This window comes from Melospiza melodia, chromosome 3, assembly GCF_035770615.1.
Source record: "Melospiza melodia melodia isolate bMelMel2 chromosome 3, bMelMel2.pri, whole genome shotgun sequence".
Classification (NCBI taxonomy): domain Eukaryota; kingdom Metazoa; phylum Chordata; class Aves; order Passeriformes; family Passerellidae; genus Melospiza; species Melospiza melodia.
In genome coordinates, this window is record NC_086196.1 from 40830194 (window position 1) to 40857644 (window position 27451).

Consider the following 27451-nt stretch of genomic DNA (forward strand, 5'->3'; position numbering starts at 1 on the left):
TTTCCATAGAACGTCATAGGCGTGTTTCATGTAGGTATTTACAGAACTCTTTGAATTACAGTAGCTATGTAGTCTATCCATAATAATTTTCAGCCTTATCTTTTGACTTTGTGTTTAACACCAGAAGTTAGTTCAGTTATGTAGAATACCATCAGTAAAACAAGAATTTTGATGTTTTTAACTTTAACTTCAGATTAATTAACATGTGATATGTATTTCCAAAATATTGCCCCTGGTGCATTTTGGACTTATATATTACTTTGTTTGCAATGACCACAGCATGTCAGCTTGACTATTTGGTGACATTGACACCTCAATGTAACCTATTTTTATTGCTTTACCTAGAGGAAAGCAATTCAGGATGCTAGGTGCTGGGCATAATTTTGGAAACATTATGGAAACAGCCTCATGTCTGGCTATTTAAAGAAAGTTCACATGACCTTTGAAACTCTGAAGAGTTGGTTTTTGTGTGTGGTTTTTTTCATGGTAGTAGCACTTTGGTTAAATCTGACCTCAAGGTAGCACAATTAATTTCATTTTGGTCTGCAGCTTTTTGGCTGTGCATTTTGCTGTCCCTGGCAGCTCTCTGGAGGCAATAATGGGTTGTTACTTTTCAGAGGTACAGGTGGTAATCACTGACTATTCAAGTGTTTTCAGTTCAGCTTGACATTGGATTTGTTATTAGCTTATTCTTAATGAAAATTAGCAGGCAGAATATTGACTTGTCTTAGCAGAAGAGAAGGCTGCAGAGTTCAGCTCCTCAGGAAACTGAAACCAGTAAATTTTATACATTTCAAAGAAGTATTGGTAAAACATGCTCTTGTGGCAAGCATCTTCAAGCACATACCCATGCAGCAGTCCTTTTTAATGGTAATTTAATTAAACTTTTTTTTTTTGTTTAATATTTTGTCTTGTTTGAAGTTTTAGTTCTGTGGACTGCTGACATCGTGCTAATATGTCCCGCTACTTATCAGTCACTTTTTCAACTGTTGCTTATATGCTGTACAGTTGTAATCTGAACTTTCAGGGTTTTTGGAGCATCTTAATGCCTGGCTTTAGCTTGCATTTTGATATCTAGAATAGGAGATATTGTAAGCAGGATTGTACTGTGTTAGACAGAATGCTTGATCTGCTGTTCAGATTTACTTCAAAAGAAAACTGAACGGTGCCAAAGGACAGTTGCAATGTGACAGCTGCTGGACTTACTCAATTTGCAAAATGGGAATGGAAACACCACTGTTTCAGCAAGGAGGCATGAAGCTAATATTATTTGGAGACTAAACTAAGGGGGAATGGTTTTCTTAATCAGTTGTCATATTTTTTGTGTTTGTATTGAGATACTGGTTTTGCTCTGGCCTTTCATACAAGGAAGTATTTTATTCTGTAAGATGAAATGCTCAGTGCAGGATATGATGTAATAAACACTAGTGCAAGTTATTTTCTCATGCTGTAAGAAAAACTTTATTCTATATGTAATGAAAACCTCAAAAAGCCACTTAAAGGCTAAGTACTGGGAGGATAGGATGGTACAGAGTAATCTTCAACGTCTGATTTTCAGGAACATCCTTAAAATAAGAGTAGTACCTGATAAACAGTTTTTAACAGTACTTAACTTAATGAGAGGTCTTGGGTTTTTGTGGGTTTTGTCTGCTGCTAAGTATTTGCTTGAAAAAGATTAAAATAAAGGGCACTTTGCACTTTCCATAAGATGTGAGCAACTCTTCTAAAATTAAACTGAATTCGATTTACGTTTTTTGTTCATAGTGATTCCTGTCATTTCAGAAGTTGGGGAACAGACTGGTGAGGTAGGTTACTCTGGCTCTCCAGCAGAAGCACCTCCAAGCAAGTCTCCATCAATGCCATCCCTAAACCAGACCTGGCCAGAATTGAATCAGAGCAGTGAGGTCAGTGCTTTTACATAAGAGTTATTTTGCTGCCCATCAATAAGTAAATTGTGTATGTGTCCATGATTTGTCATAAGTGAATTGCTGATCACAAATCATTAAACAGTTAGCAGGACAATAGACACAAGAAGGTTATGTGTTAAAATGCAAAAGAAAAAAGTTTTCATTCTGGTTTTTCTATCTCATTGTGAGATACTATTTAAAATGTTATTAAGGGTAATTAAGCTTTACATTAACCACAAAATTTATCTCATAACGTGTTTTGGTAAAGTTGAATTAATTCCTAGTTTTTTTCATTTAGGGCATATTTTTGTTACCTCTGAAGAACTTGTTTTAGCAGACACTTTGGCTAAACTACAGAATAAGTTTCTGACAGATCTGGACATTGAGACTTATTTCTGGAGGTGATTGTAGCCTGAAACATCATCAGTAACACAGAGAAGTCATGACCCTGTTTCAGAAGCTGAGACTCAGAGTAGAATCTGAAGCCGCCATTGGCTAAATTTATTTAAATCTTAAAGTTTTACTGTTACATACTTCTGCTTCATCATACTTAAGCACATATATTTGCTATATAAGCAGTCTTCTGCAGTTAGAGCTGTATTTTGTCAAAATTTGAAGGTGAAGTTAGCCAGCAGTATTTTTTATATTTTTTTTCCCCACAAATGTCATTTGCTTAGAAGGCCTGTAAGGGATTGATTCCTAGATTTTTCTTGTTGCTCTGTTTTAACATTTTTGCCTCTGACTTAGAATAAACCAATGTTTTAAGAGCTACTTCTGATCCCCAAATAAGTTTCTGACTGGAGCCATATACAAAGAAGATGTAGGCTTACTTTTCTTTATGAGAGGGGAAAAAAGAATGAAATTATTTTTGGAAAACTATTTTTGACAATCTGGGACTCAATAAGAATTGAAAACTTGTTTTAACATGTAAGATAGTTCTGTCAGTAGCTAAGTATTGCCTTCTATTAAAAGAGCTTTATATGGTTCTTTTTCTTTCTTTGTTAGACTTCAAGTGAATAGAAAATTGATATTAAAAGATTTAGACAAACCAATGGAAAATCAGCATGAAGCAGAAAATAAGCACATGTTTAGGATTAAAGTTAGGAGCAGAGGAAACTTCCTTCATTTCTCAGCAGGGAAATGCAGTTCCTTGTAAAGGCAAGTGCTAGCCTCATAGTCACATCCTTATCAAATTAAAAAATGTTGGAAATTATTTAGTGATTCTTAGTTGTTCTATTTGACAGAGTGACTCTGTCAAATAGAAGCTATGTTTTAAGAGGAAGGTGCAGCAGAGTCATTCACTTGTTGCTAAAAAGCTGTAAATGTCTGCATCTCTATTAAAATTTGCCCAGACACATTCCCTTGTGTTTTCAATAAAGATTTAATAAGCTAATAATTTTGTATCTGCCTCAAAATTGAACAGATCCTTCAGTGTCTAATGCAAATCAAACCCATTGAATAGGGTAATTCCACTAGTGGAACAAAGTCACTTACAATTACAGTCAGCCAGAATCTTGACTTACGAAACTGACTATCCATTCACTTAAGGTGGCACTTTCTTTTTGAAAGTGTATTATAGCTTAAGAGGTTTGGAAAAGTTCTCACAGTAGCTATACTACTGGATACTAACTATACTAAAATAAGAGTTGAACTAAATGTTTAGTATTTTGTTCTAACCCAAAGGAATTTCTGATTTTTCAGATGTGTTGCTGTGCATGTTTCTTTCTTCTCGGCAATTTCTTTTCAGCATGAATCAGGTCAAAGTCCTCAAGGTTTTAATTCCACGAAAAAATTTCTGGTATTGCTGCAGGCCCCAGTCTAATTGTTTCCTCTTTCAACCTCTTATAAGTGTCATCAACAAATGAATTGCTTGTAAAAGCTCTGCATCTTTGTATTATCTGTCATTCCAGGCAGTCTCATCCTGTTAGTCTCAAAGCTGTTGGTTACTCTGTTCTTTCTTGCTCATAGTTGATTTATAGAATCCAGTTGCCAGGCCCAGTTACTGGAGGCTCCCAGGTATAGACCAAGGCATCAGTTTAAAACTTCAGCATAAGGAACAACGTGAAAATCTGCCTAACTTTCGATATACTACATGCTTCACATTCTCATCTTTTCACTCATCACTTCTTTCTCACTTCAGATGTCTTTTCCATCCAAGTCTCAAGGCTGAGCACTTAATTTTTGAAGCTTAAAATAATAGAAAAACCTACTACAAATTTTTTGTTGAAAACTGTTGAGTGTCATGCAGCTGTCATACTAGCTTTAACACAGGGAGATTTACTTTTAAGTTCACAATTGTTGCACCTTGTTTCAAATATCTTGGTGTTCTATTCATAATGGTTCAGGTTGCTGTGAGTTTTAGTTTCTAGTAATTAACCTTTTGAAAGTAATTTTAAAACATTTTTGCAGTTGGACAGGACAAATACTTCAGCTTTAGCTAGCATGATTTTTACCCTGTCAATGCTTTTAAATTTTGCAAAGTTTGAGATGCAGTCCAGTAGATTCTCAGTACATTTAGCTTTCTGTTAACTGGGGAATTAGCAGTAGCTGGCTTCTGGTAGTATTTCAGGATGGAGCACAACAGCAGATTTCCTAGAGCAGGTGTTGGTGTTTATCTGTCTGTGCCTAGCTAGTGAGCCCAAGGACAAGTAATAAAGGTACCTATAGTTTGGTTTCAGAGCATGGTGGTAAGAGAGATTAAGCATCCATCTGTAACAAATAATATTTTACCATTTATCTTAACTGTAACAGAAGTGGTGTGTGCCCAATGGAATTTTTGGAACAATTAATGTTTCTGTAATGAAATGGTCTGTTTGCCAGTCTTACTAGTAACTGGGAAGCCACTGGCCAAATCAAGTTTAAAAGGGTAGTGGTAGACCTAAGATAAATATTAATATGTTTCCTGAAAATGGGCAGCTGTGCAAATGCAAGAGGCCAAATCAGGAGAAAGGCTGGCAGAACTTGGCACTTAAATTTCTGACTTAGTAAAAACTGGCTCACTCACAGGTTTGTGAAGCTCCAAACTACTTGCAGTGCTGCCTCTTCTTGAAGGGGTGGAGTGAACAGAGATGAACTGTTTAATGCAGGGAATGTTAAACAGGGACAGAGCAGCTGGGAATCCTTACTAAAAAGGTTTTGGTAGGTTCTGTCCATGAAGAGGGTAGTTTTGTGTTAAAAACAAATACAAACAAAACCCTCAAAGCAACAGAAAACCACAACAAAAAACAACCAGAAAAGATACCCACCCCCATATGAATGGAAATCCATAATGTTTGCCCTCATTTAAAATTTGAAATGAGGAGATAAAGCTCTTTCTCTACAAGAAGTTTTATCACACATGAGAGCAATTACAAATTTAGTTAATATTTTCCTGAATTTGATTTCATGTGCTTGTAAACAGTTATTTAGGAATTTCCTTAAGAAGTTATTTCTGAAATAACTGTTTTAGACTTGGTTCACATACAGGCTGTTCACTGAATATAGTTTAGTGTAGAGGAAAACACAGGATTAGGTTGGCTAACACCATATAGTTTGTCCTGTGTCTTCTGGGATCATTTAGATTGATTTACCTATAGAGATGGGACAAGAATATGACACAGAGAATATTCTGAGTTGGAAAGAAACCACAAGGGTCATAGAGCCCAACACCCAAGTTGTTTCCACAACTATAACAAACATAATTTTTATTGAATTTTCTGAGCACTAAAAATTTTTTTGTTTTAATTTTTGGAACTTGTATTTGTAGTGTTTGAAACTTGCTTAATATTTACTTGTTATTTTACCAAAATATAACAGGCTTAGCATTCTTGTTGTGATTTTTTTAATCTGGTTTCTAGATCACAGAATAATTTTATGTACTTCGATGCTTTGTTGATCCAGTTGTGGCTATAACTTGATTCAGTTTGCATGAGGATTCTTGACAGCCATGTATTGATACAGCATGCCCATATCTTATAAAATTGTTCAGAGATTGACTTATTTGCTTTTAGCAATCAACAGTATATTTGGATTTAATTCTTTGCCTTGTCAGTGATTTAGACTTGTGGAAATGCTCTTTTATGGCGTAGAATCACTTCTCGGGGGTTGCACTGGCAAGCTAAAGTGATGTGTTTTGAGTACTCTGCTCAGTGTTCATTTGTCTGGGACTTCATAAGAAAATCAGCATTTACTAAATAGATTTGAAACTTGGCAGCTACAAAGCTGAGGAACCTTTCTGTGGATTTTATGACTACAGATGCACACAACATGTCTCTGGTTTTTATCTCTAAATTACATGAACGGCTTAAGCAGTTCTTTTACCTTGTGTGATGTTCATTGGCAAGTGTGAACTCTGAAGGTACTTCTGGGTTGCCTGTGCACCTGTATCTTCATTATAAAAGGTGAATATAAATATTTATATTGACAGATAACAAACTTGGTTCCACAACAATCTCAGAAATAGAAATACTTAATATATATATCAGTGTACTTCCCAAGTGAAGTACTCTCCTGTGCAAATATGGTTCTTTCCAGTGCAACCTCTGAACTACTATGCTAAATCTCCTCAGTGATCTTTTACTCTCATCTTCCTCATCATGCTGACTTCTCTCCTCTGTCTGTTCAGCAGTGGGAGACATTTAGCGAACGCTCTTCAAGCTCACAAACTCTGACCCAATTTGATTCTAACATTGCACCAGCTGATCCTGTAAGTCAATCACTTAGCTTGCTTGTTTGAAATTAATTTTATTAACCCTGAATTTCCATTCATTGTATTTATCTGTTATGCATGATTCCATGGACTGCTTTTTGGGGAATGGTGGCAAATAACTTGGTTGCTTATTTTCAAAATATCAGTTTTCTAGTACTGCTCATGTTTAATCTCTGATTGCTTTTTCCTGTTGATTTTGACCTAATACCACACTTCTGTCATAGTCTGTCATACACAAAGAATTTAAACACAATGTTTTTTTGAAAATATGTGCAAGTTGGTGCAAGGGCCACTCCCTATGATAAACAAGTTCTGTTGTAGAATTTGTCTTCAGTGTTATTTTGGGGGTTTTTTTGAGTAGCAGAGCCTGATTTGCACAAAAACAGGGCCAACTTCAGTGAAAAAAAAGCTACTGAGCTTTGATGGGTGTGGTATTTCGTATTCCAAATGTTTTTACCAAGTTACTTATTAATAAGGCTTTTAGTATCTCTCCAGCTAAACCTGTGGTGTTCTAAGGCTTTACTCAGTGAGGAGTGCTCTGAAGGATTATGTAGTTAAATATCTTGCCAAGTTTGGGAGCCAGAAATACACTACAGTGTTTCAAGTTCTGCTGGTTTTAAGCTTTACACCATGTGACATTAAAGCAGTTCTGAAATGCATTAGAAATTAAGTATTTAGCTGCTGCTTTCATCCTGCTTTTTTTACAGACTTAATTAGCACCAAGTGTCCATTTTAATTTAATTAATTACAGTGTTGGTGTCCATTTGATTGTGTAGTGCTGTAATAGGTGCACATAATACACATTTAACTGCTTTTAGTGTTAAACGTGTCACTTCTGAAAAGACAGAATACATAAATGTGCATAGATTTTCAATGCATCAGCACTCCAATCTCAAAGTTAACACTGATACTCATGTAGAAATAGCATTCCAGATGCTGAAAGCTAGAATTCAAAGTGCACTGTTCCCCATGCTCAGAATTAACCTTTAATAAACATTCAAAACAAGTGAAAATGTCCTACTGAAAGCAAAAACAAGCCCTCTTTTGTCTGAGATGGTTTTTGTTTTAAATACACTGTATTTTTATGTTTTAATGAGGTAAACATGATGTAAATTAGTTCCTAGTTGTTACTTGCTGTGTATAGTTGCTTGACTGTCACTGTCTTGTTTCTATAATAAGACAATAATTTATTTTCACACATAATTAGCAGATGACAGAAACCTGAGGTTTGAATTTTTTCATGTACTGATCTAAAAATTAGAGCAGTGATGGTATATGAAAAACTCTTTTATAGAGTACATGGTTTTGTGTATGTATATAGAGAAATTCACAGGGAATGCAAAATTTTTTTATGGCTGATCACATTCTTGAGTACTTTCCTTGAAATGCTTATAGTTTTTATAGTTTAGAAAAGAATGGTGAGCATCTTTGATACTTGCTAGGATAACACACTTTGGGGTTAGAGTCTTTGTTTTCAATATTAAAATAAGAACAAATGATGACAAATGTTCAGTTAGCTGAAGGCAGACACTTTGTTTTTAGCAGTTTCAGTAGTGATGCATAGGAATGATTTATGAAACAACTGGTTCCCCAGAGGAGAGAAAACCAGCTTTCTTGAGCAGTTGTTAATAACTATCTAGAGAGTAAATTCACAAACCAGGTCTTTTTTAGTTGGAAAAGTAGCTGCTTTGGAAGTAAAACATAGGTGGAAGAACAGTGCATCTATCCCTTAGTATGGGAGCACAATTTGCCTTTTGTAAGTCAAAGTGGGTAACATGTTGTTTTATGTAAAATGAATTTAATGATGTAAATTAATGCATTATATAAAATCCATTTAACTATTTGAGGCATGACTTCTGTACCAGCTGCACATTAGATTATAGCACAAGTCTGAAGCAGCCACAGTAAAAGTGATCATTGCATGGTAATCTCGTTACAGAGGGAAGAAAAAGCAGTATATTTTAAGGTGGTAACTGTTCCTAAAAGCTTCCTGCAACAAAAAAGTTTGAGCTGTGACTGGGAAGTGGTTTTGCTTGCAACAAGGGTAGTGAATGTAATTGAAATAGTTTCAGAAAATACCAATGTAGATGTATTACACCTAGTGCAATTGATCTACTTGAGTAGTCAGAACAGATTAAATTTCTGATACAAAGGTAGTTTTAAAACTTCTTGTTATTTCTAGGATAAATTTAATATAATCTGGGGGTGTTCTTGTACTGTCATTGGCCCACCCATTCATGTATTCTGAATATGGATGACAGTAAAAAATTTCAGACAGCCCTGGCACTATTTTTAGGCTGCTTCTGAGTTTTGAGATTATTTTTTTAAGCTGTCTGCAGTCAGTGTTCAAACTAAATTGAAAGGATTGTCTGTAAAGTACTTTAAACAGAGCCCCTTGTCTGAATGACTAATGCCTAAGTGTAGGGCCAGTGCCTGTCTAGAGGTATATTCCATAGAGCTTATTATACTGATGTTTAGAAGATTTTTGCTATTTTAAAGACTCCAGAAAATGTCTGAAATTACTACAAAGTACCTATTTCATTGAGCATTATTCATGCTATTTAAAAAGGCCATTATTTTCTGAGGCCATTATAAGTAAAGCTGAGGAGTCAGGGTTTAAATTGTTTTGGGTGATTTTTTTTTTAAGAAGTGCTCAAAGTACCAGATGTCTGATACACTAGAAATGGTGGAAAGCTGGTAAAATTCAGGTCCTACTTGCAGTTATCTATAGAAACATATCCTAGTGCCATTTTAAGTAGCTAAGTTAACATTATAGAGACTACAGCTTAGAGAGCTTTGGTTTTCTGGGTATATTCAATTCCCTGGAGCTGTGCAAATAAATTAAATCTATGAAATTTTGTTTAGAATTAACATTGCACATGCTGTTAGAGACTCTTTTAAGAGTGATTTAAGCTAGGTTACCATAACTGTGATCTCTTCCACAGGACACTGCAATTGTGCACCCAGTTCCTATAAGAATGACTCCAAGCAAAATCCACATGCAGGAAATGGAGCTTAAAAGAACTGGAAGTGGTAGGACATTTTCTCTTGCTAATTTGGGAAGTTTCATACAGTTAGAGTTGGTCTTACTGCCTTGAATGTACTTACTTTTCTCCTTCACCAAGGATGAATAAATCTGAAGTTGTAATGAGCATCATTACTGAGTTAAGAATTGCTGTTCAGATAAGTGCAGAGCTTGAATTGGCCATTTGCTACAGTGAGGATTTTACCTTCTCTAGCAGAATGTTTCTTGGAGAGTAGTTCAGCATCATTATAAAGATTGGATTTGGACTTGCAGGTGAATGTCTGGGTTTCCTTGTTAGATACTAAAGGAAACTGGAGATGGAGATCATAACCTGCATTCATAAAGCTTGTTCTTCTGTGGTCAGAAATACTGCATTTATTATTTTGAAACTTGCAAGCATTTGGGAATATTGGCAGGCTGTTTTTTACTCTGGTCAATAATAAGCAAGGTGATTTGATAAATTTTCTTAAAGGAATAGAGGGGGGGGGGGGTCTTAGTTTTCAGTTGTGTACCAGTATTTCCTAAAGTCATGGAACTCATGCAGAGTCTTCTGCATAGGAGAATTAATAGTATTGACAGCACACTTCTTTTAACATTTATTTGGCCTTGTAAAGAGCTGAAAATTCACAGCTCTTAATGCTGAGAAATCGTGTTTTACTTCGTCATAGTGTTATTTCTGATGTAAAATACACCAGTTTTAGTCTTGAGTGCAGCACTTTAGATAAGGGCAGAAAACCAGCGTAAAGCTTTGGCGCCAGAAATAAAGGCTAGTTAGAATAAGTTCATTTATCTATTTTTTTTCCCTCTAGATCATGCTAACCCTACTAGTCCACTACTTGTGAAACCATCAGATCTCCCAGAAGAAAATAAAATTAGTTCATCTGTAAAATTTTCATCTGGAAATACAGTTAGTAAGTATCAAAGTGCTTTCTGGTCTCATTTCTTACATTACACAAAGTGTAGATCTGATATGTTCCTCAGTGAATGAAAGCTGGCTGGATAGTAGCAGCTCTAAAATGAGATAAACTTATCCTAAGAACAGAAACATTTCTGATATAAAGTATGTGTTAGAAGTAGTAATTAAGAAAGTTCTACTGGTGTCACTAGAGTTGTTTTCCTACCTTGTGTGCTCAAGAAAATTCATTTTTGTCAGCTCTTTTCCATCTTGCTGTTTTCTCTTTTAATCCTAGAATGAAAAATTCAGTGTAGATAAAGTGGAATTCCCTAAGTAGCATTTGATTGGTCTTCCTCAGAACCATGTAACATGTTTTCTGAAGAGTGAAAATGTGTTGACCACAATTTCCAGGCAATTCTCATCTGGTTAAGCTACTAAGCAAATCCTACAGACTTCTATGTTCCATTTTAAATGCAGCTTTTCAACTGTTTATTTCATTCTAATAGCCTTTTCAATTTGTAGTATCTTCTGTGCCCAAAGCATGTTGCATTATATTGATTTGATTAGTCCACTTATCTAATATTGGAGAGGTCCAAGATTATTTGTTGCCTGAATGAATTTCTAGAGTCTTTCCAAGATCCTTTTTTTTTTGTTGTTGTTTTCTTCAAGTCAGGAACTTACTTTTCTTCAGTAAAAATAAAGTTTCAAGAAGTCATTATTTTAAATCCTTTGCATTAGTAAGACCAGAAGTACTTTGATTGGTTTGTAATACAGGAGGAATTCAGAAAATACCATCTTGCAATATGTTTTGCTTTTCTTGTGAGCTCTGTTTTAGTGGCACTCTTCGTTCTGACCAGTGTCCTGACCATGTCTGAGTTTTACTTTTCAAGCACAGTTCTGTTTTTACTAAGAAGTTTGCTAATGCAAAAGAACAAGCAAACATCATCTTTTAATGTGGAACTAGTGCTGTGTGCAGGATCCAAGTTCAAGAGCCTTTCGGTGCTCCCTTTTCCTTATCTGAGTGCAGCCTAATCTTTTAATCTTTAATAGAGTGTTTTTCCCTGAGAGGAAGAACATGGTGAAATAAAACAACCACATTGCAGTGTAAGATATAAGCATTGTGTAGTACCTGCAATGTTAAGGAGAAGAAGTATAAAAAAATGTAACAGGTAAGAATGTGCCTTGCTGATCAGGAAAGTAATCTCTGCAGGATTCTCATTTCTGAGGCCTGGTTGAGGTGTCTTACCACTTTTGAAAACTTCAGTGTCCTAGGAGGTTAAAATAATCCTTTGAGAGCGGGTAATTCAGAAAAATCTTGATGTTTTTGAGTAGAAATTTCCTCTTCACTGGCAACAAATTGAGTCCCTTTGCTCCAGTGACTTCCACCTTGAACTTTGGTTTACTTCGTGCTCTAGAATAGTCTCTTGTGATAAATTATCCTGAGGTCAATTTTTCTATCTACATTCATCCCATATAAATCTTGTGATTTTTGTGAGGCTCCTCATTTCTGGGGAAAAAAGCCTCATGCTTTGCAGAGCTTCTAAGGGTAAGGGTGTCCTTGAGAATCTGTGATGCTTTAATAGCATCTTTCATTTCTGTAGATTTCCTTAATCAAAAGCTGGAAATTTTAGAAAAGGTTTAGTCCAAAATAAGGTTGACCACCAGACTTGGAGGTACAGAAGTTACATTAGTAGCAAAGCAACTGCATTAATCTGTGTTCTGTACATAGCCTTTCCTTTTTCTGATTCCTAAGGTTTCTAAGTCCTTCAGCACTTCTAAAATCAGGCATGTTCTACCCCTTGCTTTTTTTTCCTTGGATGTCCCTTACTCTTCTTCACTAGATTGTTGAAGTGATGGAATGTCAAGTGTTTAAAAATGACTGTTCGTAAAACTTAGGTTTTGTATTTTAAATACAACATTACTGTCATTGTTTATTCTCAGTACATGGCACTAGTAACCAGCTACTGTGTTGGGTGAATGGAGTTGGTTTGTATTGTGTCCTTCAATCATTCAGGTTTGAGGATTTTGAATCCTGACCAGATGATACCTTACAGGGAAGCAATACAAGGACATACACCTTTTTTGTAACAAAGGAAATTGGATATTTGAAATTACTGGTTACTTCTGTCTGTTAGGGTATGCTAATGATGCAAAGCAAATATGAAATTGTATTTTCTTTTCCCAGCAGATGGTTACAGCAGTTCGGACTCTTACGCTTCAGACCCGGAGCAAATGGGAAATGCTGTAACACGGCAACGGTCAGTAGAGTAGCACCTGAAAAAAGACAAGTAAAAGGTGTTTAAAGAAGCCTGTTCTCAGCTCCTGGTTACTTGACAACTAGGTTATAAAATGGTGGCAAAACAGATTCCTAACTTTAACACTCAGGAATCTGTAAACAGTCTGTTTTCTAATGTATTAGCAATATATGTTGCTTTCATTAGTGTGGAAAGTGAAAATTAAAAAAGGAAAGTTGTCTAAAAATTTGTTTGAGATTGGCCTGTCAAGTGCTCCATGTGAATCTCCACATTCAATCAGAATCTTAATACTTTCCCCTTAAATACAAAGCAATGTAAGCATGTGAGAGCATGTGTACTTGAAACCAATTTTTTGTGTTTTTAAAAATATCCATTTAGGCATTATTGGAGAAGAACCTTATGACACTATAGCCTAAAAGAGAATTAAGTTCACTTTAGGAATACTATGGCTGTAACTCCATCTCTTCTAATAAACTTAAAAAGGGCCAAAGTCAAATGCCCAATGTAAACTAAGGGTTTGGAGAAAGCCATGCAAGCACAAAACCAACAACTGCATCATTTCACATGAGAGAATGTGCTGTACTAGCTGGTGCTAGTTGTTCCCATTAAATCTGCCTGAATAGGATTAAAACCAGCTACACCATTAACTGTCTTACAATCAGTTTCAGAGGTAAGTTTCAAAACAAAAATAATTAGGGTGACTTCAATGGCAAAGAAAGATTTCCATTTGCCTGTCAGTACAGCAACTTGAAAGATTCTTTCCTGCATTGTTACCTAATGGAAAATGTGACTCTGTCATGCTTTTATATATGTTTTTTGCACTATGAACATGATGGTTTCAACGTGTTCTTTTACTCTTTGACTTTGGATTAGGTTCTCTTTCTGAACTTGTGTAGATGAGGGAAGCTTTCTGACAAGTTCCCACATTATGGCACGGGGAGCTTCTGTCCTGACCTGGTAGTTGTGGCAGTATGCACACAGGAAATTTGTTGTCCCACTTACTCTTTTACTTTCTTCCACTGGCACCTCTTCTACCCATTGCAATTTTGTATAGAGATGACATTGTACTTAATCCTACCACTAGTCAAGACTACGTTTTGGTATTTTCACATAGCAAAAACTGACAAGGCTGTGTCAGATAATGATACCTTGGAATTCTCCTTAAACCACTTTCTCCCATTTTTAATTCCATTTGTGTTTTGTTTTTTTTTTTTTTTTTACTGTACTAGCTAGAGGGATGACCCAAGGAGTCAGTATAATTAGATTTTATTTTCATCAGCTGGAGAATTACACAGCATTACAAAAGCATTGCCATAGAGAAAATATTAAGAAAATCAACTTTTCTATTGTGATAACTCAGTTTTGTGTCTGGACTTAAACATTCAGAAATTCCAGGTTTTGTGTGAAACTTGGGTAGCCTTTACCTCCCTAAGTTTACATTTTACAGTAGTTATAGAAGAACGTTGCAGAGGCCAGTCATAGAAAAGATTTTATCACAAATTGAATAAAAAAGCAGCTATATTCAGGTCAGTGATTCAATAAATCTGTCTTGTTCAAATTAGGCTAGTTAGGAAGCTTCTGCAAACTGCTTTTAAAAGGAAGTTGTACAAAAATTCTATATACAATAAATCCCACTTAAATGGCACTTATTACAGTAATTTATTCTTCTGTCCTTCCTGCATGTGTTCTCCATGAATTTGCAGCAGTTATCCACTAGATGGTGATCCTACCTAAGAATGAGTCAAAATTTCTGAAGATTCTGCCAAGTGTATAGATTTGGAAAATTTCAGGCAGAGAATTAAATTGCTGTCTCATACACTGAGATACTTCTTGGGCTCGATATACGTGGAGGCAGGTCCAACAGAAACCCAATATTCTTCTTTAATGAAATTGAGCTTACATCATTTAACCTAAACAGGATGTTGACTACATCTTAAAAATTATAGTGACTATCATCTGGATGGAATTACCATATTTATCATTCTCTGTTCCTGAGCTGCCATTGTTTGGGGTATGCATCAAGCTGTTGGTTTCCCAAAGATAAATTACATGTGATAATATAAGAGTAATTTGAATAAAAGATATTTAAGTAAATTGAAGTATAAAAACAGTTTTAACATCAAAGAATACTGGAAGTTTAATATGGCAATCTTGAAAATCAATGGCAATCAGGGAGTTTTACCTCTGTCAAACTTGGTTTTTTAATTGTATGCTTTGAAGAACTTTTGATTTTTAGTTCTGTTGTAGCCACCTAAAATCACTACAGAAACTTATGTGTTTTGCAGATCACATTCAGGAACATCTCCAGATAACACTGCACCACCACCACCCCCTCCAAGGCCTCATGCTTCTCATTCTCGGTCGTCATCTTTAGATATGAACAGATCCTTTTCAGTCACCCCAGGTAGATATGCTGTGTTCTCCATGTGTATTATTTTTCAGCACATATGTTCCTGAAGCAGTCAATGCTTTTTTCTCTGAGGAATGATTTAGAATATTGGTTTTTAAAGCACCACTTCTGAATAAAAGAAGTTGCATATGTTGTCATCCTTACTGTATTGTTTGTGTTAAAATTTATGTTGTACTTTACTTAAGTAGCTAATTTAAAAGTAAATTCTGAATTCTGGCATTGTAGTTTTTTTGGATGAATGTGGGAAACAGAGTCAGGAAAGAATATGCTGGTTGTATACCCACATCCAATCAATTGCATCTGCCAGTAAATTTTCAAGGGGAGTCTTTTTGGAATCTCCTGTATTTAAGATGGGTATTTAGTATTTGACTTCAGAGGAAATTATTAAAGTCACTTCTGCTGCTCTGCTTAAGGACTTTTATTGGACTTCTGACTTATCAGTACTTTTAAATTCAGGATCACAAAGTATGAGAAAATACTAAGAACTTGTAATGAGGGTAAAAAAAATCCCAAACCCTAAGATCCTAAAGCCAGAAGAATATGACCATGTCTGTACAAGATCCATGTTCTGATTAATCCTGGTTTTGTCTGTCTGGCAATTTGAAAGGAGGTGACATTACAATTATGAGCCCAAATATGACAAGTGGCAAATATGAGGCACAATGCAATGTTTCTTCATGTTGACAATAAGAAAATTTGATAGCACTGTAATGTACAAAGTAACAATCTTGGCCAAATGTGGTGCATCTTTTACAGGACAGCAACAGGCTGGAGTTGTTGCCTATCCGCCTGCAGTGCCTCCAAGACCACAGCCTTCACAGGTGATGTCACTTCTGAAAAATCATATTCTAACTTGGTGCATTATTTTTATGTAATAATGTATGTAACTTGAGTTTTAATATATCTCTTAAATGAGTATCATTGCTTGATATATTTTTGAAAGCACCAGGATGTGAATGGTGGCAAAACCTAGAATACACCCAAATGGTAGTACTTCCTAAATAAAAAAATGCTTCTAGTGGAATCATGGGTGGGGATTAAGGTAGATATTGAGGAGGAATGAGTGGCTCTAGAGCTCTGAATTGTGGGAAAGAGAGAAAAGTTATCCTTTCACATTTCATTGTCTATTCCTGTATAGTGTGTAGGCCATAACAAAGATGGCAAGAGCCATTTTCCAATGTTTTGCAAAGTAAAGGTTTTCCTTCCATTTGTCTGGCACAGGGCAGAGCTTTATGTAATATGTCTGCCCCCAAAAGGAGTGATTCCACTTCTTCACTTGTCACAGACTTGGTGATCTTTGCAGTTACAGTCTGAATGATATCAGTTAGCTGATTTGGTGGAAAGCACATCTTGAAAAAGTTTTTTCTTTGTCTTATCTAGCTGAATCCTTCAACTGCTGTGCAGATCTGACATGGGACAGATAAAATTGCTTTTCAATTGTTTCTCACCAGCAGCTGCTTGTTAGAATCTAAGTTACTAGCAGTAGAAGTCAGTCAGTGATATAGAAATCGTCTACAAGGATTCAAAAATTATCTGAAGGGCTGAAGGGAGTGTACAAGGACAGACATATTCCACACAGTGATTACATAAGCATGTTTCCCTATGAAACTAAACTAAAAGTCTCTATCAAGCCCCCAGACAGCAGAAATATCTATTGTTGAATGAGTCTAGCATGTGGTACATTACATCCCTCTTTGGTCTTATTTCCTGGATAGTAGCATATCTGAACTTCCTTTCTCTTAAGTATTTCTTCATGCATGTCTTGCCTGAGATGCATCTTGTCCTGCTGATAGTACGTAAATTTTTGTCCACTAAAAAGGCAAATAATCCTTAACATTCTGTCCCTAAATATTTCTGTTATTTTATTGCAGGGCACAGGTCCTCATGTGCATCGCTCAGTGGATGCTGATGGCCTAATAGCTCATAGCAGTACCTCACCTCAACAAATACCAGAGCAGCCAAATTTTGCAGACTTCAGCCAGTTTGAGGCATTTGCTGTTTCAGGTGTAAACAAAGAGGAAGAAGATGAAATTGAAACGCACTCAGAAGCCTTGCAGGTGAGTAGAAGGGGAAGATCTTATTGATGGCTTTAATACCACCAACAATTCTGAGACTCTGTTAAAACCTATTTCTGCTATCCTCTGTCAGTGATGTGTTGTTTGTTGGGTTTTTTGTTCTGTTTTGGTTTTTTATGATGTCTCAATCCATTGCCAGAAAGCAATTACATTGCACACTGCTGCACTTGTTTAGTTATTGCCAAACACTTAGGCAGAAGGAATTCTTTTCATCTCAGCCCTTGATTGTAATTTTAAAGATTTCTGTGCTTATTAGCATACATGGGCACAAACGTAATTGTGTTGGTAATACACATAATTTGAGACTTCGCACAGGCAAAACCTTTCTTCTGCTCATTCTTGCCAGTCTTCCAAATGACTTGCTGATAATTTTTAAATAATGTCTTTTTTAAGACATACCTTAATAAAGGAGATGACTGTCATGTGTTGTAAACATCTGCTAAAATTCCATTAATTTGCTTTTCTTCAAAGTCGTTGGACAAACAGCTGAAGTGAATAGAGCTCTGGCATCCTTCTATCATTAAAGATGTTTACAAAAACTTGTTTCTTACTACAGACATAGGACTTGAAAGTTGGGAAGCATTAATGTCATTGCTAGCTGCTATTGCAGAAACTACTTCATGTTCTCCTTTGATAATTTGTAGCTTTTATCCAGATTGTAAGTTCTCTGGGACACTTTTGCATTCTTGCTTGCAAAAGTCCCTGTGGTGCTTTAAAGCTCTCCCAGCTGTCAGCAGCGTGGTCTTGCTTCACTTGTTCAGGAAGGTCAGTGACACAGCCCCATCTGAGCACTCTCCATGTACCTCATTGCAAAACCAGCTATGCCAGCTTAAGCTGCCTCTGCAAACTGCTTAAGTTAAGCTTGCTGATTGTTTAGCATTGAGGTGGATGTGGAACAGTCACATTGGAGGGATTAACCTTTGGCAGTGACAAATAGATAATAGTGGCACTGTAATAGCAGAAACAGCAGTTTGTGATTAGGCCATGGCCTCTTTTGTGCCTCATGACATTGGACTTGTGTTTCTAAATGAGAATTGAACTAGAATTGTAGGTGTTAACTGTATTCATGTATCAGAACACAGCATACTTGTTTTCATTCCAACTGTTGCCAGATGAGAAGTAGATTCATAAATACATTTTGTATTCCTTTAGGTTGAAAAGCCCTCTGATTCTGCAAGTTCTCTTAGAGTTGCCAAAGCAGATGGAAGAGTTGAAGACAAAGCACCTGCAAATGTCCCCAGTAGTGCGGTATGCAAAGTACCCTTGGAACAAAGCATTGTTGTCTGATATATATGAAATTAAATGTTTGTTTTGATTTGCAACAGCAGCTTTGTAGGTGTTCACCTGAACCCAGTTTTCACCATACACATGCCTATTTGAAGCCCAATAGGTGTTTCAAATAGGCATGTGTATGGTGAATTTTTGCAACATATTATGATGATTAGGTTTATTCTTGAGACAGCAGAAAAGATACTTGTAAGTTTTCAAATTTTTGAAACAGATCAAAATGTTTAGTGCAGAACTTGATTAAGCATAGCTTTTTATTTGATTACAGACATATAATTAGTGGGAGGGAAGATGTGCTCTGCGTTGCTGTGTGTTTGCAGTACTCAGTTGTACTGTGCTGTTTCTGCTTGCACACTTCTTTGTCAGTGTGAAGCAACTTACTAGCTTTTCACTACATGGTAGGATTTAGTAGTTCATGTCTTTTCCAGACCAAATGAGAATGCAGCTAGATGTCCATCAGAAAATACCTGATGGGTTGTAAATTCAGTTGCCTCAGTAACTGAATATGAAAGACAAGCTACCAGGTTATAACCTAAATAAAATGTAGTTTCAGAGAGTTAATAGGCTGTGTTTTCCTCTTCAGGGTAAAGGCACTACCCCACTTGCTCCACCGCCGAAGCCTATTCGTAGAAGATTAAAATCAGAAGATGAGCTAAGACCTGAAGCTGAGGAACATACACAGAAAACAGGTGTCATAGCTGCTGTTCTTGCTTCACAGCCATCTATTCCTAGGTAACCCAAGAAGTATATAAATACATCTGTTACTGGAAAGTTTACATTTAAACAGCATACACACTTTCTGTTCCAGGAGTTGCAAACAATTTCAGTGTGTTTAATTTAGATTAATTCAATGATTTAAGAAGTTTTTGGTTTTTAAATATGGTCATCCCAAAGCTGCTACTGCTGGGAGACTTTTAAGAGATTTTGAATTTTGGAGTGTGAACTCTTTTTAACTTCTGCAAGTATGTTGGAAATTAGCGGTGGAAGTACTAAGATGTAGAGTTTAATTTTAAATGGTTTCTATGAACAGTCCAAAATGTGCAGTCTGTGTGTCCTAGCATGAAAATAGTCTATTGCAGTAGTCACTTGGAAGTAAATGAATGTGGTTTGCTGTGGTGGGCCTTCAGAAAGTTGATAATGACAAGTTTTTAAAATGCTCTGTGTGCTCTTTGATTGAAACCAACTCTGTGTGCATATATAAAACATAGATATCTGTATTTCCATGCAAACAAACGGGGTTAACCAAGCTGGACAGGAGCGGGAACATGTAACAGTATAACAAGTTAAAGAATTTTGAAAAGAGGATTCTGCTCACTTAAAGAAGGGGACTATAAGTGAGATGTTCAGCTAAATGGCAAAATTACTTATTACAATACTTCTGATATCTTCTCAGATCAGTGGGGAAAGACAAGAAGGCAATTCAGGCATCAATCAGACGTAACAAGGAAACCAACACTGTTTTGGCCAGATTGAACAGTGAACTACAGCAGCAACTAAAGGTAATTCCTTTGTCTTTGTGTAAGAGAAGAGCCTCAGAGAGCAAGATATTAGTGGTGCACAGTAAAAGGCATCTCTGCAATCTACTGATAAATGTAGTTGAGGATATCGATATGAAATATTTAGCTATGTTCATAGATCATAGAATGTACCTATTTGTGGCAAGTTTTGTGAAATTACAAATCACACTTTTGCTGCTAACACATTTTTCAGTGTAACAATCTGCTTTTAGCTACACTAAAATTTTATCTCACATTATCAATACTAGGTTACCTGTTGTCATCATCACATACTTTAAAAGCAGTACTGAGAGGGGCAGCTTAAGTGATCTGTGTTCTTCTGAAGGAAAAAGCAAGCCTTAAAGTCTTAGTAAAATTATAAGTCGTAAATATTTTTAAACAAATACAATAATCTGAAGTACAAAACTTGCAGTTTAATAATTAGTGCAACAATAGCAATTTGCTTATCTAGGTCAGCTATCATTGTTTTAGAGCTATCTGTAGGCATCGGCTTAATGTCTTTTCCCTGCCATCTTTCTTACCTAAGATATCTAATTTTAACTATGAAGATAATTTTTTAAAGTATCTTAAATGAACACATGAGTTAATAAGATACTGTCTAGAATAGAAGTTGGGTGATTTTAAAAACTCAAGCCTGAATTTCACTTAGAAATTCACATAGGAGGAAAAACCGGGGACAAAAACTGAGTTTTCCAATAGTCTTAATTCAGGTGAGAGCTTACCCCCTTAACATTTTAGACTTCATTTGAAAATATTATAGTTGGGTTTGCGTCTGGTTACAAGTTTGGGTCTGGGTGCTTTGAAAGAAAAAAAATACTTGGCATCACCTTTGAGCAAAGTAGTGATTTCCAATGATACATAATTACCATCCAGGCAATCTTCTATTCAGTGTCTAGGAGGAGTTACCGAGAGTCTAGAATCTAAGTTAGTTTTCAGACTGAAGCAGCTTTTGATGGCATGAGGAAATTTTCAGTACTCATTCCCTGTGGACTGTCACTAGAAAATCTTTCTTTTGTAGGATGTTCTTGAAGAGAGAATCTCCCTGGAAGTCCAACTGGAACAACTTCGACCCTTCTCTCACCTCTAAGCCTACTGCCGTTAACTGTGAATTTACTAATTTTGAAAGGGGTATTGGTTTCAAGGCCTATTTAAATATCCATGCATCTAGCTCAATGCACTCTATTCTACATTAAATGTTGTGGTTCTGTTTTGTCAATTTGTCCACTTTTGTATTTTAAATATTTTAATTTCAGTACAGAAAGAAAAAAAAAAAAAACTACTACTTTTTCCTTGAATGTGACACTGCCTCTCACATCTTTCTCTGTGGGCATCCGTGATCTTTGTTGGACTTGAGTTTGCAGAGTTTGTCACCAAAATTGCCAACTGGAATTTTTTCATAGTTTTTTTTTTCCTGTTGAAACATCTTTGCAGAAGAAGGTTGCTAATCAGTTGATTTTAACCTTTAAGCACATAAATTCTTCATTCACTATGGCATTTATTTTATTGTGCCAGAAAAGAGACAAACTACTAATCTGTCATCAGCCAATGTTACTTCCCAAGCTGCCTTTCACAATTGGAAATTGTTCACGATTCTAGAAAGCCTGCCTCTTTGCAATTCCCCAGCTTACTCAGGTTGGAAGAGTTCTTGCAGGCTGTTTGCCATATCAACTGGATTGGATGTTGTGATTTTTGTTGCATACATTACAGAGTATGTGACCACAGATTGCCAGGTGTTCACATGTTATCCATTCATGATCCTGATTCAGCCGCATGCGTAGAAGCATTTATGGCACAATTGGTAGTCTATCAAACAGGTCTTCTTTAGTTCTCCCTTTTGTGAAAAGAGTTGGGTGTAGGTCCCAAACATTAATTGCACATTATCTAAGCACCACCTGTAATTGCATGTCTCACACGTTACCTTTTAATAGCAGATCACATCCACCAGTCTTCACTATAACAAATTGTATTGTCAAGTAATGTGTCAATACCTCTATAAACTTCTAATTCCCAGCAAAAAAAAAAATATAAAACAAAAAATGAACAGTTTTGCTTCTTAGGAATTCTGGGGTACCTTCTGTCATCTTGTTTCCAGGCCTTACTTCTCTGGCATATAGACAGGCTTCACTATTAACAGAGTTCCTTGAGTGTATCTTGCTCTTCAGGTTGATGTACTGTATTAGGATTTGTTGTATATTGTACGATACACACATTTTGATCTCATATGTAAATTTGCATTAATTGCTGACTAACAGCAGATATTCTATTTAATGGCTTCTTCTGGCTGTGGGATCATAGATGTTTAACTGCATGGATGTATCTCTGCAGAATCAGAACTAGCAATTGTGTGATTTTTACACCAATAAAACAGCACAATATTTTAATTTTGTTGATTCATCTTTACCTGGGAATTGAAACTCATTCAAATAAGGGGGAGGGTTTTATTACAGGATTGCAGGTAATTTCTTGTAGTTTTGTGGCATGTACAAGAAGTGATTGATTGTAATCTTGGCCATTTTCTTCCCTCATTTTTAGCTGTTGATCAGAAGTGATTCTCTTGGTAATCTGTGGCTATACTCCTTTTGTATCCTCCTGTAAGAAAATTTAATACAAATGTAATTTCTAAAAAGTAAATCTTAGTATTGACTTGGGTCAAATATATCTACTGTTCTTTAGGCTTAATATCTGGTTTGATTTCCTCAAAAAGTTCCTTTAAAAATTAAAGATAAATCATCCTCTGCCAGCAGTCCTTAACATCACAGTCTCACTTCTGTGCATAAATGAAATTCTCTTAACATCTGCTTCCCTTCCAAAAGGATAGGTCAAGTCAGATTTACCACTGGTTATGCTGTTACGGTGAAAAATAAGTATTTCTCTTTTTGGTTGTCATAAACAGACTGGATAATTATGGTGAATTTTTACTACTTTTACTTTTTCAAATGTCAAGGAAGTGTTGCAGGTGGTTTATGTATATAATCTAAAGTGAAATTCTCTGGTATGAAAGGATGTCATAGTTGCATGAGATATGGTAGTTTCTGTTTGCATGTAAAGGGATTAAGAAATGATAGCTAAATGGTCACAAAGGTGACGTATAAATATTATTTAAAGTGCAAGGCTTTGACTTCAGAAAACTATATATGAATAGGGAAATGTTAAGAAAAACCCAGCAAAACAAATGACCCTCCCCAATGTAAACTAAAACTTTAAAGTTGATGGACTGATCACTTCTATTATAACTGACAAGTAGGAGGAACAGAGTGGGAAAAAGTTTTTCCCTTTTTTAAAAAGCAGGAAAAGGAGTCACTGCAGTTAAAGAATGTCGATCTTTTGAACCAACTGTATCTTGTCCATAGTTTACTTTAAAGTTTAGAATACATTTTTTAAATAACACTATTTTCATATTAGTATTTAAGTATTAAGCCTGTGTTTATAGCAACAGGATTCTTAAATCAGAATTTAACATTTTAAGCTTAAATGTAAAAAGCCTTTTACATTCAAATGTTACATGTACATACGAATTTCTCTAACATCCATATCTTCCTAATAGAATGACAAGTTATTGTCTAAAGTGAAGAACTTTGGCAATCTGAACCTTTTTGTGTCTTGCCAACAAGTCTATTTTTAAGAATTTTTGTGGATTACTTTTAACACATCATTCTGTACATTTTAAACCAGTTTTTCATGATCAGAAGACCTTCTAACTGAAAAACTACTTAATGTCTTAAGAACATCACTGCCAATGATGTTCAGAAGTTACCTCATTTAGTAATGTAACCCAACTTTAATCCCTTACAAAATTATCTCCCTGTCTCTCTCATTTCTTTGATCTTGATCCAGCTACTTGATGCATTCTTTTGTATGAACTTAAGATTGTAAGCTCTTTGGGGCAAGGAATTACGTACAGTACAAAAGAGGTGCTCTCTCTATTGCAAGTATAAATGTAGACTACTGAATAGTATGGAGTGTGATTGATGTACCCAGCTGGGATGGATGGACAGCAGCAGGCCTTTCTGAAACACCTGGGAAATGTTTTTCTCTGGACTTTGTCATTGGAAGTGTCTCTTCTCGTTTGTGTTTCTTTTGTGTCTCCTAATAATGTGCCTCTTTCTTCATTCCACCTGCTTTGGAGTTGCTTTTTTCTCCATTCATTGCCTATCTTAGGACTGCAGAGAAGATTTCCAAAATGCAAAGGTAAAAAGCTGAAAAACCACTTTGTTTTGAGCAGTATTCTAAGTCTATCCAATGTAAGCGAGTATTTTCAAATTTTTTTTGTACTTCACATGCACCTCATTTTCCTTGCAATTGTGATGAACTAGATGATCTCATATTACTGAAAATGTCTTATGTGGGATAAACAAAGTTGAGGTTATAAAAACTTAAAACTAAAGAAAATAAATTTGCAGCATTGTTTCTTGTGTGACATGTCTCTGTCCCTTATGGATGGGGTGTGCTGTGTTTCTCTTCATTTAGGGCAGAGTTGAGAATTACTCTTCTTGTTTCAGCTGTGCAGTTTCTCTAAATGTCACTTTATGGGTGGCCTGACCTTAATCACTTTTTCCTAAAATGGTAAAAAATAGTAAATCATTGTCTCCTGACTCCCAGCTCATTCTGATCTTAGTTTCTAGGGGAATGTAGTTTCATGAAATTGTAATGTGTTGCAAAAGCACAGTACTTCTAAGTGAGTAATAACAATGCAGTTCTTACTCTGTGGGGAAGATAAAAAAACAACTTGTTTATTTTGAATATATTTGCATGCTTATGCAGCATGCTTCTCTTGCCACATATATTGATGTACAAATCTTTGATCATACCGCTGTCTGGAGGAAAACACATGAAAAACAAGGACTTCATTATCTAAAAACAAAAAAAAAAAAAATTAAATGCTATGTTCTTGTAATAGTTTTAACAATGAACTTGGGATTGTATAGGAAAGATGTTAATCATGTCTACATACCAATAACCAAATGAGACAATATAGGGTTGTCCTGACAGTACATAAGCAAAATATAAACTTCACAGGAGTCTTTGAATTAATTGCTTTTGTCTGGGGACATGGAGGGGGGAAGTTGAATACTGTGTAATTTCCTTTGAGTAATATTTCTTTGAATTGGCAAAATGGGTTTTAAAGGTGCAGTTTCTGCTTTAAAGGTAGGTTGTACATTGTTTGTACCTAAAGCATATACTGATTGTACACTAGTTGTACCTGGTCGTACACTGTTAGTGTGTTTCAAAGTGATTTCACGGTACCTTATATAGGTATTCAATGTCTTGCATTTAAATTATTGTCCAAAACAGCCTTTGTTTAGTTATAATACTAAAAAATTTGGTATTGTGATGAGGAAACATGAAGTTTGTGATCTCACAGCTTAAATACAAAGCTTCAAGAAGACTCTTAGTACTGTTTATCACACTTCACCAGCATTCTGGGCCACAGAAAGCTAGATGAATTCTATTTCATCTTTGGTAGAATATATTCTTGACACTTTCACTCTTATGGATATTGATTAATTTAATCTGGAAGCAGCTGAAATTACTCTGTTCTTTTGACTGGTCTCATTTATGAGAGGCCTATGAAATTACCAAAACACCATAAATAGTTAAAGCAATTTAAGCTGACATTCAGTGGTATGTTGATGGAAACCCACATTCTGGCAGTACTGCTGTTGAACCGTGTGTGGCTGTATTGTTTCGTAGTGTGTGGGACATGGGAGCTACATCGTGCTCTGCAGTGCACGTACACTCTGTGGTGTATCCCTGAGAGCTGCAGTGCTGCCTCTTGCTGTCACTTCACCTCAGAGCTCTGACTGCTTTTCTGCCTTTGGCTCAAGTAAGGCTGCATTGAATCTGACAGAAGAGGGGATGGTCCGTGGGGTGGAACAAGGTCATTGTAACAAACTGCCCTCTGGATCAGGACTGTCTTGTACCAAGGGCCTGTGGTTTTTAGTGTCCAACCAAAAGGCAAGTAAGGAACACTGGTATTTGAAAGACTGTTGACTATTAAGAAAATCAATTGATTTCATATTGAAAATCCATTATTTTCCTGATAGCTGGAGGAGCAGGAAGGGGAATAAGCATTACAACAGCTACTGTGAACACTCACCTAAGAGCTTCTGAAGGCCTAGCATCCCTGACTGGCTGTGTCAAACTTAGCAAGAAATTTATGTATAGTAAGGAGTTTCAGCAATATATGATTTCTCTGCAGAAGGCAAAGGAAATACTTTGGGAATCCCTGTGTTAACTTAGGTGTGTATTTCATTAAAATGCTGTGAAATTCAGCACTCTACTAAGTGCTTTTGTGCCTTATTTTGCATAGCTTGAACTGATAGCTTGAGTTAAGGTATGGAAATACAGAGTATGTTTCAAGAAAAAAAATGAAAGGAATTTTGTAGGAAGTTGTAATTCATTGTATTCTATCAGAAAATGCAGAAGTGCTATGCCTCAAGCATGTTACTTGTTTTTTCTGTTACATATCCTGCCTTTGGAGGAAGAGTGGTTCAGTTTATAACAGTTTATAACAAGCCTTTCTTCTAGAGCTTCAATCCATTGTCTTTCACTGCCCTTGTGAGGAACTTGGTCACCTGCCTTCTCATCCAAAGTCACCAAGAGATGATAGACCAATCAGGAGGTGCTTTTGCTCTAGAAGGGTACATAAAAAGCACATATTCCCTGGTTTACTTTGCATTTAGCCTTTCGACATAAAGTAGCATTAAAATAAGACTGTTCTGTGGAAAACCATTAATTATTCACATGTCATTTTCTTCAAAATTAAGAGGCTGGAAATTTTGACAGATTCTATGGTTTTTACAAACATTGCCTCCATAGTGAATTTGCTAACCAAAAAACGTGCTAAAATTGATGTCTCAGAACTTTTCATATCAAAACCAATTTTGTCAGTGTGTTTTATCCTTTTGTCCCCTAGCATTTTAGAACATTAATTATTTTAATTTTTTTTTTAGGTTTTAAAACTTCCTTTTTGCAAATACCTCTTCATGTAGACTTTATTTTCTCTTGTGGAAAAGATGATTACATCTTGATGTAGGGGGGGTTGCATTTTAACTATCACAGCTCAAAACTGTCTTGATCTGAATTAATCCAAAGTGAGTACTGTCTAAAATTGACAGTAGATGTAATTTGGATTGTAAGGTAGGATTTGGGGTTTAAAATTTTCATGAAGATGGCATAGATTTTTGTTCTAACATACACCTATTTTCCTTCACACTTGCATTGCAATTTTTAGAGTTCTGTATAATATTTCTTGTATTAGCACTTGCTTAACTGTTAGACTGTATGTGTTTTAGTATTACAGCTTGATTCTGCAATATTGCATTGATCAGGATGATCAGATAATTTGCAAACTACTCATTCATTCAGTCTGGTCCCAGCCTCTCAGTTTGTT

General features: G+C 35.8%; 1 protein-coding gene across 12 annotated transcripts in view; it reads left to right on the plus strand.

Annotated features, from left to right (window-relative positions):
- REPS1 (RALBP1 associated Eps domain containing 1) overlaps window positions 1-24465 on the plus strand; it is a 63684-nt gene extending 39219 nt beyond the window's left edge. For 2 of the 12 annotated variants that reach the window (XM_063151436.1, XM_063151428.1), the window contains exons 9-20: window positions 1765-1904; window positions 6511-6591; window positions 9540-9627; window positions 10429-10530; window positions 12700-12772; window positions 15055-15173; window positions 15936-16000; window positions 17051-17236; window positions 18407-18502; window positions 19125-19273; window positions 19935-20040; window positions 21077-24465. In XM_063151436.1, the coding sequence (XP_063007506.1) occupies window positions 1765-1904; window positions 6511-6591; window positions 9540-9627; window positions 10429-10530; window positions 12700-12772; window positions 15055-15173; window positions 15936-16000; window positions 17051-17236; window positions 18407-18502; window positions 19125-19273; window positions 19935-20040; window positions 21077-21145 (1274 nt within the window). In that variant the 3' untranslated portion in view covers window positions 21146-24465. The remainder of the gene's footprint in view (window positions 1-1764; window positions 1905-6510; window positions 6592-9539; window positions 9628-10428; window positions 10531-12699; window positions 12773-15054; window positions 15174-15935; window positions 16001-17050; window positions 17237-18406; window positions 18503-19124; window positions 19274-19934; window positions 20041-21076) is intronic. The other 10 variants (XM_063151440.1, XM_063151429.1, XM_063151430.1 and 7 more) reach the window with 10 other exon arrangements.
- Window positions 24466-27451: the final 2986 nt, after the last annotated feature.